The 12,872-nt window shown below is 35.9% G+C and overlaps 1 protein-coding gene across 5 annotated transcripts in view; it reads right to left on the bottom strand.

Moving 5' to 3' along the window:
• LOC107702961 (ankyrin-1-like) overlaps positions 1–12,872 on the bottom strand; it is a 149,477-nt gene that overhangs the window by 110,418 nt on the left and 26,187 nt on the right. Inside the window, exon 2 of one of the 5 annotated variants that reach the window (XM_016505430.1) lies at positions 3,549–3,641. The exons of the other annotated variants lie outside the window; for them this stretch is intronic. Within the exon in view, the coding sequence (XP_016360916.1) occupies positions 3,549–3,641 (93 nt within the window). The remainder of the gene's footprint in view (positions 1–3,548; positions 3,642–12,872) is intronic. 5 annotated transcript variants of the gene reach the window in all.

Genomic DNA, 12,872 nt, shown 5'->3' with positions numbered 1-12,872 from the left:
ATGACCACAGACGTTAAAGCAACAGGTCTGTAGTCATTAAGTCCTGTGATTGTGGGTTTCTTTGGAATGGGGATGATGGTGGAGTGTTTGAAGCAGGCAGGGACTTTGCACAGCTCCAGTGATTAAGTAAAACTCTTCAGCAAGATTTTGATTCGACTCAGTGCTGGGGGATGGTGTCTTGTAGTTTGTAATGTCTTTCAGGCCTTTCCACACTGAAGCAGGGTTGTTGGCTGAAAACTGGTTTTCCAGCTTTTTAGAGAAGCTCCTCTTAGCCATTCTGTTCTCCTTTGTCAGCGTGTTCCTGGCCTGATTGTACAAGATTCTGTCCCCACTCCTGTAGGCATCCTCTTTGGCCTGACATAGCTGTCTGAGTTTTGCTGTGAACCATGGCTTATCATTGTTGTATGTTAAATGAGTCCTGGTAGGAATGCACATATCCTCACAGAAACCGATATACAATGTTACAGAATCTATGAGCTCATCTAGATCAGTGGCAGCAGCTTCAAAAACACTCCAATCAGTGCAGTCGAAATCAGCTTGTAAATCCTGCTCTGTTTCATTGGTCCATCTCTTTACAGTCCTTACTACAGGCTTAGCAGATTTACGTTTTTGCCTGTAGGTTGGGAGAAGATGAACCAGGCAGTGGTCAGAGAGTCCTAAAGCTGCTCTGGGTATGGAGCGATATGCATCATTTAATGTGGTGTAACCGGGGTCCAAAATGTTTTTGTCTCTGGTGGGGCATGTAATGTGTTGTCTGTATTTTGGCAGTTCACGTGTGAGGTTTGCTTTATTAAAGTCCCCTAGAATGATTATAACAGAGTCCGGGTGTTGTTGCTCTATGTCTGTGATTTGATCAGCCAGCTGTTGTAGAACCGCGCTCACGCACGCTTGCGGAGGAATGTAAACACTTACGAGAATGAACGAGGAAAACTCCCGCGGCGAGTAGAATGGCTTACAGTTGATGAAGAGTGCTTCTAGATCAGGACAGCACATTTTCTTCAACACTAGTTTCCGTGAAACAGAGCAGCAGAGTTTGAAATGTCCATATTTATTCGGGAGAGCAGGAGAAGTTTGTCCATTTCGTTGGGTAGAGAGCGGAGAATCGTGCTGTCGGAGCTTGACGAGTGCGCCGGCTCGCCTCCCATGCATGCGTGTCTTAAAGCACTTTTACAACGCTGCTGCTCCGCCAACTACAATGTTCAGCAAAGCGTCCGAATAATTGAAAACCGGTAGAAGACTACGTGGTGTGTTCTGCTGAATGTTCAGCGGTACAAAAATGTCAGAATTGCGAGTTTATATCTCAAAATTCTGACTTTTTTTTCTCACAAATCTGACTTTTTTTCAGAATTACAACATATAAAGTCAGAATTGTGAGATATAAACTCACAATTCTGACATTTTTCTCAATTCTGACTTTTCAATTGCGAGAAAAAAAGTTGTGACAAAAGTCGCAATCACCTTGCACGTGGCGGAAACGTAAAACCATTTCCTTAAAAACTTTTTAAACTGTATATTCATATTCATTTTATATTTTATATATGCAGCTTCTATAATATTATATTTACTGACAGACTGCATGGAATATTTGAACTTCTAAAAATTCCATGTCAAATGTGAATTGTAGAAAAAACCTCAAAATAAGGAAGATATACACTTCCCATCATACGTTCAGAATTTAATCCAATAGTCCTGATGTTGATTTAGAAAAAAAGTCCAAAGACATATTATATGTCAACTACTCAGGTGCATCACATCAAGTCACTTGCAGTGTGAACACCTTTGTTGATAATAATGGGACTGCCTTATTTCTATTGTTTCGCTCACTTCCAGTGTAGACATCTTCCAGCCTCTAAAAACGTGTCATATTGTTTTGCATACTGTGCTTGTTTGGATAGATAATTTAGGGATTTTAATATAGAGGAGAGTGGGGTAAGATGTGCCACTTTGTGGCAAGTTGTGCCACTTTGTGGCAAGTTGTCTTCTAAGCTAGGAAAAATGAGAGGTAAAACGAATATACCTCAATACACTTTTGGAAGTCTGTTATAAACTGACATTATAATAAAGCGTCAGCCTGCAGCCACTTTACAAAACAAGAATAATAATAAAATAAATATATAAAATAAAATTAATTAATTAGTATTATTCATTTATATACATCCTAGTCTACTTTTACTACACATTATTCACATTTCCTGTCAGAATCAGCCAGAATACTTGAATATAGTCATATAAATGTGTGTAGAACTTAGAATTTCTATTACTAATTCTAATTCTAATAGTATTTCCAACACTGCATTTAGAGGCTATGGAGCCCTTGAGGGGACAAGGTGATGTAAAAAAATATATATATTAAGATGGGAGGAAAAATCATATTTTGATGCTTGTGACTTTGCTTGCAACATTTGTGTTGACACCACGTTCAGTCACAAAAGCACCTTGTCCGATTAGGAGCTCCATAAGAGGCAAAGTGTACAATTGCTGTATTTGACTTGTTTATTAATTCAAAAAGATAAAGAAATAAATAACTGGAGTTTACTTTGACGTGAAATTAATTTGACCTGAGGTGTAGAAAAAAAAAATGCAACCAAAAATCCCACCATGGTTTAGAATTATGATAAGAAGATGACTTGGAAATCTGACTTACCTGAGTCACAGATAGTCAAAAAAGCATTCTTTAAACAGAAACACTAACACTACACTAAACATGAAATCCACAACACAATACCCACACACACACACTATGAAATGAGCACTATCACAACACAAAAACACGTTCAGCACAAACACAGATGAAAAAAACTGAACCTCACTCACCACTCAGATTCAGCTCTCACGGCACAACATGGACAGATGTGGATAGTGTATAAACATCAACACACGTCAGTGCATGCAGAGGTGTCTGGATACAAACGAGTGTTTGTGAGTAACACATCAAAACATGTGAAAAGTACACTTAAGAACCCACAGGTAAAATAGGTTCGTTTGACTTCAGCCTTATTATATCCTACCCATACGGTGTAAGCAGTTTATGTTATGTTAAAGTGATGTGTTGGTAATATTATTTTAGTTTTTTGTTTTTGCCCGTGGACTCTTTTATACTGTGAGTACACTGATGAACGCAAAAATAATCCACACATCACAAAAACGGAACTCAAAATCTGAACGCAACCAAAAAATCTCATAAAACGATCAGGTGAAACAAATAAAAAACAAAGAAACCAACAACAACAACAAAAACTTGTCCAGCCCGGACCACTACCACATCTACCGCTACTTAAAAAAAAGCCAGCCCAACACCAAACAGTAATACGAAACTCTCAAATAAAACCACAGTTTAGTTAAACTGAATGTTATACATAAAAACTTTATGGTGCCAACATCAAATTCACAAGAAAAGAATGTGGATGAAATTAGAACCACTATACACCAGAAACACTAACAACAATGACAGAAGCATATCTAGTGACAGATAATGTCCATATACAATGTGTATATGTATATAGATATATATGAGAATAAAACTTTAGATATATGTTGCAGATATTTACTGTTTCATCATAGTGCCACACTCCCTGGCCATCCGGCAGCTCAGAGCTCACACTATTGTCCTGATCGATTAGCCAGCGATGAACGACGTGGGCCTAAAAGGACATACGACATAAACACAAGAAGCCATTAAATCTTCACACTCTTGAGATAAAGGGAGAGAACGAGAGACAGGTACAGAGAGAGAGAGAGAGAGAGAGAGAGAGAGAGAGATGGAAGAGAAAAGAGTCCCATCTATTGCTTCACATGAATGAAAAGAGCCTACGCTTGAATTAGTCAGTTCACATGACGAGAGAAGGCAGACAAACATGAAAAAGAGAAGCAGAATGAGAGGAAAGTGCAGAAGAACAAAGAGACAAAAACAAACCCGCGGGGAAATTGATAGCTTTAGCACATTTCAGATCCTCAGGTTGGTCTTGGATCATTTATTTTTACCACAAAAATTTCTTAAAAGGAATAAATTCTCTGAGAATCCGCTATAATAGTCTTGCAAACTTGATAGGATTATAAAGATTTTTGCTTTGAAAGCTAACAGATATTACGCAAACGTACAATACTGACAGCATCTAAAAGGTAAATATTTTACATATAAACAACTTTACAGATGTACAAAATTACGAAGCTTTATTTAATCCTTAGTTATTGAATTAATTATTAGACTTAAATTCTATTGTATTTGTGAACAATCACATTTATTATTGGCTCAAATCAAAGGATCACGTCATTTTACTGCGATCTTAAAATCTTAAAGTGAATCGAATATGAATAAATTAATAAATCGTTCAGACTTTGCCTTTGTAATATATTTATTTTGTTTGCTGTGGGACACAGCAGCTTTCTGAACATGCATTGACTAAAAAAAATGACATTTTTTGTTTTTTATATTGTTGAGAAGTGGTTTTGTTTAGGTAATGGATCAAAAATACATCTATATAAAGCTGTAAAAATGTAATATAAATGTGGTCACACTTTAGTTTGTGGACCAGTTATCACTATTAACTAACTATTAACTACCACTTTACACTCTAAAAAATGCTGGGTTAAATATAACCCAGCGCTGGGTTATATTTAACCCAGCATTTTTTTAGAGTGTAGCCTCAATAAACTCCTGCTGCTTATTAACAGTTAGTAAGGTAGATGTTAAGTTTAGGAATGCAACACATTCACACACAATACGTTTCTCAACAGAAAGTCACTCGAAAAATCCAAATTCTCTTATGCTGCAGACTGTAGCAAAGCACAGTCGCAGTCAACGAGAGAACAGAACGTGAGGAAGGGAGAGCTGATGTGCTGCAATAAAAGACGGTGGCAGCTTCTCATGCAAATATTATCTGTAGGGTACAAAAAAAGTAGGTGAGAGTAGGAGCATTTTCTATATTTAATTACTTCAACGGCTCTAAATAAAAGTAATCGTCATTTTTAGCACAGATGTTAATATGGAAGCTATGAAGTCTGCAATAACTCCAGGTTGAAGTATCTCAAAATGTCGATAACCCCAAATTCACACCATTAGTCGAGCCAGAAGTTGACATGTCGGACTGTTCAAACAGTGTTCAATTCAACAAATGTCATACATATAGCTGTCTCTGCTGGGAGAGAAGAAAACACTTCACTGAAAACATTGAAAAATGAGTTTCTCCGAATTCTGAAACACTTTTTTAACTTGGTTAGCATCTAGATAAATAAAATGATAATTTTGCCTTTTTAATTTAACAGTGTAAAAATGTTGTGAATTTTGTAAAAATGAGTAGGGCTTTGATATTGCTAAGTTCAGTCAAGTGCTATGCATTATATCATAGGATACAGGTTGTAATTTAGCAAAAAATATACAATTTTATTTGTGATAATATTAGCTTTTTTCTTTTCTGTTGATTATTTTTTCATTTTAATGTTCCCTTTCGTTCTCGGACCCCTGATGAGAGGCAAGCACAACCCACAGAGCTAATGATCGTAATTCTCTCTCTTTGATGTCTTATCCTTTCCTTTTCATTCATACAAAATTACCTGCTGTTCTATAAAAGCTAAACCTGAACCACTCCAAATCAGCACTTTTTGTAATGAGACAAGAACAACAAAACAAAAGTATTTTAGTGTCTAGACTCCAGACGGGGACAATGACTATCATGTGAGCTATTTAGGGAAAGAGAAACAGAGTCAGCAACACCTGTTCTGCTGAGAACAATACCAATAGCCCTCTGACTCTTTTGAACTATACCACTAACACTGTAACATAGACTTCAGAAATCATTTCTCCAAGTTCTCTAATCACCTGCTGTGTGGATGTGGGAACTCTGATTCACAGTCCGTTTCAATGATTCACATCACCAATGATTCATTTATGTAATCACACAATGGCATCACATATACACAATTGTATTATTAAAGCAACCAATTATGATGTGCAACATGGATGTTTTGCATGTCTACAGCAAATAAAGTGAATAAACTAGCCTTCATCAGCTCACCTTTTTACATAAACCATGAGAAACCATAAAGACATTCATTTGGCCCCTTCATTCGTGTGCTCGGTTCACGCATGTGCATATCAGCGGCTCATCAGTTTTCAGTCCGAGTCGAACTGTTTCCTCAGTTCAGTGTCTGCTGGAGGAACTGGAGCGCTGAATGAGTTCATTCATCACAGGATCATAAATGCCGGTATCTCGGCTCATTTCCAGTCGCAGTGACTGTCGGGTGTCTGAAAGTGAGTTTTAATTGAGTAACTTGTAGAGTTACTGTGCTGCTTGAGCCGTGAACTGTTTCAGACGCTTCAGTCCGATTTGGTGAACTGATTCATCTGATTCACTTAAAAGAACCAGTTCAAAAGAATGATTCATTCATGAACCGGACATCACTATGCACCATGCATTTTGGTGGTGTGATGGTACATACTACAAATCTCTAATTTATCAGGATCAACTATTTGATTAATCAAAACCTTACCTACATTACTATTTTACTGGAATTAAGAACTGCTGCGATCACTCCAGTTCTTCAGGGTTATTTCACCAAAAAAAGCACATTCTGCCATTACTTACTCTATATGACTTTTGTTCGGTTGTTGGAGACAAAATGAGACCTTTTAAATAATTGTCCTGGTCTTGCTTTTACTAGTAGTTAAAATGGTTGAAGACTAAAGCTTGGAAGCTTCAAATAGGATGCAAAATCACCAAAAGCATCATTAAAAGTGGCCCATACGACTTTGCATTGCATTTCAGGTCTTCAGAAATGTCTTCTAATGCTTTCTGTAAATGCATTATGATAGAGAGATAGAGATAGAGATAGATAGATAGATAGATAGATAGATAGCTAGATAGATAGATAGATAGATTTTGGGTAGGGCCAAGCACATGTGAACAGCATTTTACCACTGCAGAGTGAATACTAGTGAAAGAGTTGATGAATATGCAAAAGGTTTATAATAAGATGATGGGGGAGGGGCTCGGCAGATTTCTCCCTAATGAATAATTCAGTAGAGGAAGCTGCCAGCTCCATGCAGACTTACTGCATCAGCAAACAGTTCAGAGGTACAGCGAGCTCACAAACAGACAGCGGAGGAGAACGCAGAGAGAGAAGAAGGGAGAGCTGATATAGATTCAAACTTACAAGACTTCAAGCAGAGCCCCATTTAACAAGAGATTCTTAAAGGGGACGTCGGATGCCCATTTTCCACAAGTTGGTACGAGTCTTTAGGGTCTTCATGAAATGTCTGTAACACACTTTGGTTAAAATTCCTCAATGGTCGTGTAAAACAACACCCTTTTTACCTAGTCAAAAACTACTCTGTTCACAGCGACCTGTTTCGGTGCGTGTCTCTTTAAATGATAATGAGCTACTGCTAACCCCACCCCTCTCTTCTGAGGGGTGTCGACACAAGACATGTGAATTGCAGCCTTGGACTCCATATATGGCTCAGAGTTGGTCTTATTCAAATAGCTAGCTATCTACATAGAAACCAGCTGCATATTGAAACACACAGTTTCAGACTCAGCCCCATAACAAACTGGCTGCGTGTTTTCTTTTCAGCTTTTCTGAGCTGGCAGACACGCCAGAAACATAACTAAATGCAAAAAAAAAAAAAACATTTTTTGACATCCGATGTCCCCTTTATCATTGAAAAAAATTGTAACATCTACATTTTCTGGTTTTATTCAAGTCAAGTTTACTCAAAAGCCAATTTATGAAAACTTGAATATACTAAGTAACCTTAGCTAAATTTTTTCTGAGGCAATAAGTTAGCAATTTGTTTTCAAGTAAAGTTAACAAATTGAAACTTACAGTTTACATAAATACATTGATTTATGCCAACAAAACACATTTTTATGTGATATATTGGGTAGAAATATCTCTCTAAGATAAAATTGCAAGTTACCACTGTTTATAGGACAATCAACTAAATGCAGGTATATATTCAGTCAATGTTTGAAAAATGAAATATGAATATATATTCTTGAAAAGCAATTTTAAACTGCTGTTGCCATTTCTTTTAGTTTGTAATTGGATCCTGAGAACTACCAGTAGATCAGTTTGTCTGAGCAGTTCATTGGAAAGAAATGGCACAAAAGAATGACTTGTTCCCAAATTAGATTGATCCAACTCACCAACTAACGGCTTATTGGAGGAAAGATTATCAGTGCACAAAGCTATCACACAAAGTTATTGCATGGCTTCAGAAGACTTGGAGTATAGCAAAGTCACATGGACAACTTTAATTGTGTACTCTTGTGTACCTTATTGCTTTCTCAAAGACCAAAGTGCTAAGACAATGCATGTAATGAATCTTAAATGAATGGATGTGGACGACTTTCTTTTGCCCCATGGACAAACACTGTAGGATTGCTGAATACAGAACCTGAGTTTGGTCACTTCTACTGTGGCTGTAACTGTTATGCTGGCCGAAGCTTTTCTTTTTAGACAATGTCAATGTCAGCAACTCATTTATTTTATTATTCCTACAATTACTAAAACAAAGACAAATATGTAAACTACAATTCAAAAGTTTGGGGTCAGTAAGAATTTTTTCTTGTTGTTGTAGAAATATATTAATACTTTTATATAGCAAGGATGCATTAAATTGTTCAAAAGTGACGGTAAAGACTTTTATGATGTTGCAAAAAAACGGTCTGTTTCAAACAAATTCTGTTCTTTTAAACTTCATATTCATCAAAGAATCCTGAAAAAAAAAATTATCACCATTTCCACAAAAAAAAATAAAATTTAAGCAGCACAACTGAAAATTCAGCACCTGCTGAAAATTGAAAATTCATTATTCGTGATCAAATTATTACATACATTTCAAAATGTATTGAAATTAACAAGGGGCCTGTTAATAACCCTGCAATTAAGCACCACAAATTATTGCTATATTATTGAAGCAAATGCTGACTTTTGTTGACAAACAATAGCAATGTGCAGAATACATATAGGACCTACTATAAGATTTCTATAAAAAGAAAGTGTTTACACAGAATTAGCTGTATAATCCAAACAGAGCAGATGGTTCTGTTAGAAGAAAAAAAGAGTTGCTGACAGAGGATGAGAGGAATTTCCTACATCAGTTGTTTATGGGTTATCAGTGACTTACAGAGGTGTGCTTACACTCCCTAACACCCTAATCTCTCACGCTGTTTTTTTTTTTTTTTTTTTACATGAGGGAAGCCCGTCTTTCCCAAACTATTTTATCGGGCAGAGCATTAGCATGACAAAACATTGGCAGAAGAATAGACAGTAACAAAGAACCAATGTAACAGATTTTCAGAGCCTATTTTCATCTTTCCTTCCCATTTTGCATGAGAGGCCTGGGTATTATTCATGTCAGAGCATCATAATTGCCTTTCAGACCACCTCTTTTGTGCTCACTCTCGAGTCTTAGCAAACGCTTTTTCAGCCTCGCTTTCTCACACACACACACATGCACTCGCTCTCTTTCTTTTATATTCACACATTGTACACACACACACACACACACACACACACACACACACACACACACACACACACATTATAAAATACTCCATAAAATGCTTTTTTTTTTTAAATACATAAGTGGTTGACATGACTTGCATTTTAGCAGGTCTTACCCTTTTGAAAAAGAAGTATGTTTGTATTGAAGTGAGTGTGTATTGAATGTGCACTTGTTGTTTACTTCAAATCTTACAAGTGTATTAAAAAAATTTACTTGCAGATAATATAATATTAACTTTAAAAAGTGCACTTCACAATAATGTCAAATCAAAAGTTTTACCTTAATGTACATTTTAAATAGTTATGTTTTAATAAGTAAAGAAGTACACTAATTCTGATGTGCTGACTAACATGCTAAATGTAAAGCACTGGATTATAATTTTAACTGTAGTGTGTTGTTCAATATTATGTTTAACGGTAATATATTTAATAATAACTTCATCATTACAAAAGTGTAATTACAAATATATTTAAAAACAAGACATACAAGTTTCATCAGACATTACATTAAAACCTAAAACTTTAGTTTATCATAAATGCTTGTCAGTTCAATCAGCAGTACACTTTAACCATATTTCAAAGACAACAGAATTATTTATGAAATTCCATATAGTCCTACATAAGTGAGTCAAAAAATGACTATTATGTTCAACTGATTGCATTTAATTAGAATTTAATCTATAATACATTTTCAAGTAATTGTAAATAAAATGCAATTAACTGGATCAAGACAAAAATGCCCATCCAGAATCTTTGATATTCTTGTATAGGGCTTGAGTCCCTCCTTCATTGCATATTTATGAGATTTTTAAACCATTGTGTCACACACCAAGAGTAAAGTCTGATCACTTAATATCACAATATCACAAGCATATGACATATATGTAATATATGAGTTACACCACAGTATATACATTTTGTATTCAAGATAAAACACACACACACACACACACACACACACACACACACACACACACACACACACACACACACTTTTCCATACAAGAAGAACTTTTTTTCACAGTCTAAACATGATAAAAGTGCAGAGCATCACATTGCACTGCAGCAGTTTTGGCACCAACTAAAACTCTTGCTAACATGAATTATCACTGTGTTCTTAAAAACTTAGTCAGCATGAAATTGAACTTCACCCTATTTTCTAAATGCATCTTATTGATTTATCAATTTCATTTTACTTTTTTTTTATGCTTACACAGTTTTTGAAACTATGGCTCCATGTCTCAAAACTCTACACACAAAACACACACACACACACAACATGCAAAACGTAACACATATCTTGCAAAAGCAAACACTTCATTCAAAACTATTTTAACTCTTCTAAAAATGGTATTTTTGCATAGTAACTGTACACACAAACATAATCAGCCACACTACACACAGATGTGAAAAATGTAAAACACTACTCTTGTGTGTCTTTTGCTTGTTCAGAGTGCAGTGGAGCACAGGAGTTTGTCACAGCACTCGCTCATACATGCATATGCACATATACCCTGTATATACAGTATGCATGTACAACTGATGAATTTTACAGTTATGCAACTAAACTGAAACAATACTGAACTGACTTGAGCTCTATAATGACACTGTTGACTTGCTGCTTTACAGCAGAATTTGAATTTGAAACTACTGTGGAAAAATATATATTGTATAAAGCACTTTAGAAATTAAGTTGACTTAGCTTGTATGCACTGTACATATATATATATAGTGAAACGCAGCCTAATTTTCATTTTGCGATGAACTAACCCTTTAACAGCTTTAGTGAGGGAAAGAACTACAATCCCATGAACAATTGCCAATGACATAATCAAGTAAAAAATGATGGAGAAATATAAAACTACCCATTTAAAGTTGTTGATTGTATGTATAGAATTTTTTTTTTTAAGTGTATTGCACAAAAATGTATAAGAATATTTAAATTATTAAGTGTTTTGAGAGCATGTAGAGACCGACTTGATAGCATCATTTGCGGTGCTTCATGGGAGTGGGCGGAGCTTAGCACTTGATTGGTGCAATTTGTTTGCTGAGACTTTGTGATTTTTTTGTACAGCATCATGGGTAATGTAGTTTTTCACCAGGATTCTGCTTCTGATTATTTAAAACAGAAGTTGAAATAATGCAAACTGGTGGCTTCAACAAAAGCATATACCATAAATTAACAACCTCAAAGCTCACAGTAGGTCTGTCTTTAACTCTTCCCCCTCTATTGACGGAATTTTCCGGCTTTTCATGTTTTCACTGTTATACGGTAGCGGGCACTATTGCACAACTTCTGAAAGAGTACTGAACGTCTGGATCAAACCACGGTGAAGAAGAAGCAGAAACATGCAATTGCGTATGTTAGCAGATGCATATGTAAAATAATCTGAAGCAGAATCCTGATGATGAACAGCACATAAATCAAAATTGCCTAACGTTACCATATGAAATGTTGACCCAGAATGTGGTTTAGGACTGTGAGGCTTTAGATGTTTTGATGGACTCGATCTACACCATCTATGTTTTGATCATCGCTCTGAATCTGATCTGGATGTAGGAAGTTATCATTAAAAATCTATTTCCCTATGGAGAAAATAAAGGCCGTTTTTACTCCTGGAACCCGACTTACAGCACAATACAGAAGAAAAGATCTGTCGCTACTTCCATAACATCACAATTTTAATTTCCATCACGCATTTTATGCAGTACATTTTCAAATCATGTTAAATATGCAACTCAGGCTCAAATACGTTCTTGTGGCAACATTTAAGTTGTTTCTACAAAAGGAAAAGGAAATAAAAATTACTATAGTGTTCATTTCAGATGTAAACTGCAGTGAATTGTATGTATCGGTTTTTGGAGTTTTGCAAAAATATGAACTTATGTCGCATATATGTCTGAATAAAATATTTCGACTATTTTAATTAATGCTCTTTTTAATGCATTTATCATGTTTAAATGCATTCTGTGACTGGTAAATAAGTAGAAGATTTAGAAGCTGCTCTGAAGCAGATACAGTAGTGCATGGAGTCACAGACATACTCTCTCTTGTTACATACTGATGCATATTAATGTCCTGTGCGCTGCAGCTATTTTAGACCACTGAAGTGAACACGAACTACATACATGCTTATCAGCATTTTCCTGGTCACCACTGAGACCATTCTCACACAGACACTCACACACACGTGTGTGAAACCCTGCACACACCTGAATACGATACAATACCAATTAATATTTACTTCCTGATATATCGAGCAGTTCATGACACTGTCCAGTCAGAGGGATGGATCTGATTACCATGCTAACAAACACAATCAGCAACTTTCAGTGAGCAACCTCCCCCACCACACACACACACA

Source organism: Sinocyclocheilus anshuiensis, unplaced genomic scaffold (assembly GCF_001515605.1).
Source record: "Sinocyclocheilus anshuiensis isolate Anshui unplaced genomic scaffold, SAMN03320099.WGS_v1.1 scaffold238, whole genome shotgun sequence".
In the NCBI taxonomy this organism is placed as follows: Eukaryota; Metazoa; Chordata; class Actinopteri; order Cypriniformes; family Cyprinidae; genus Sinocyclocheilus; species Sinocyclocheilus anshuiensis.
The sequence above is the reverse complement of the archived record's forward strand: the minus strand, read 5'-3'. Positions and strand labels throughout refer to the sequence as shown.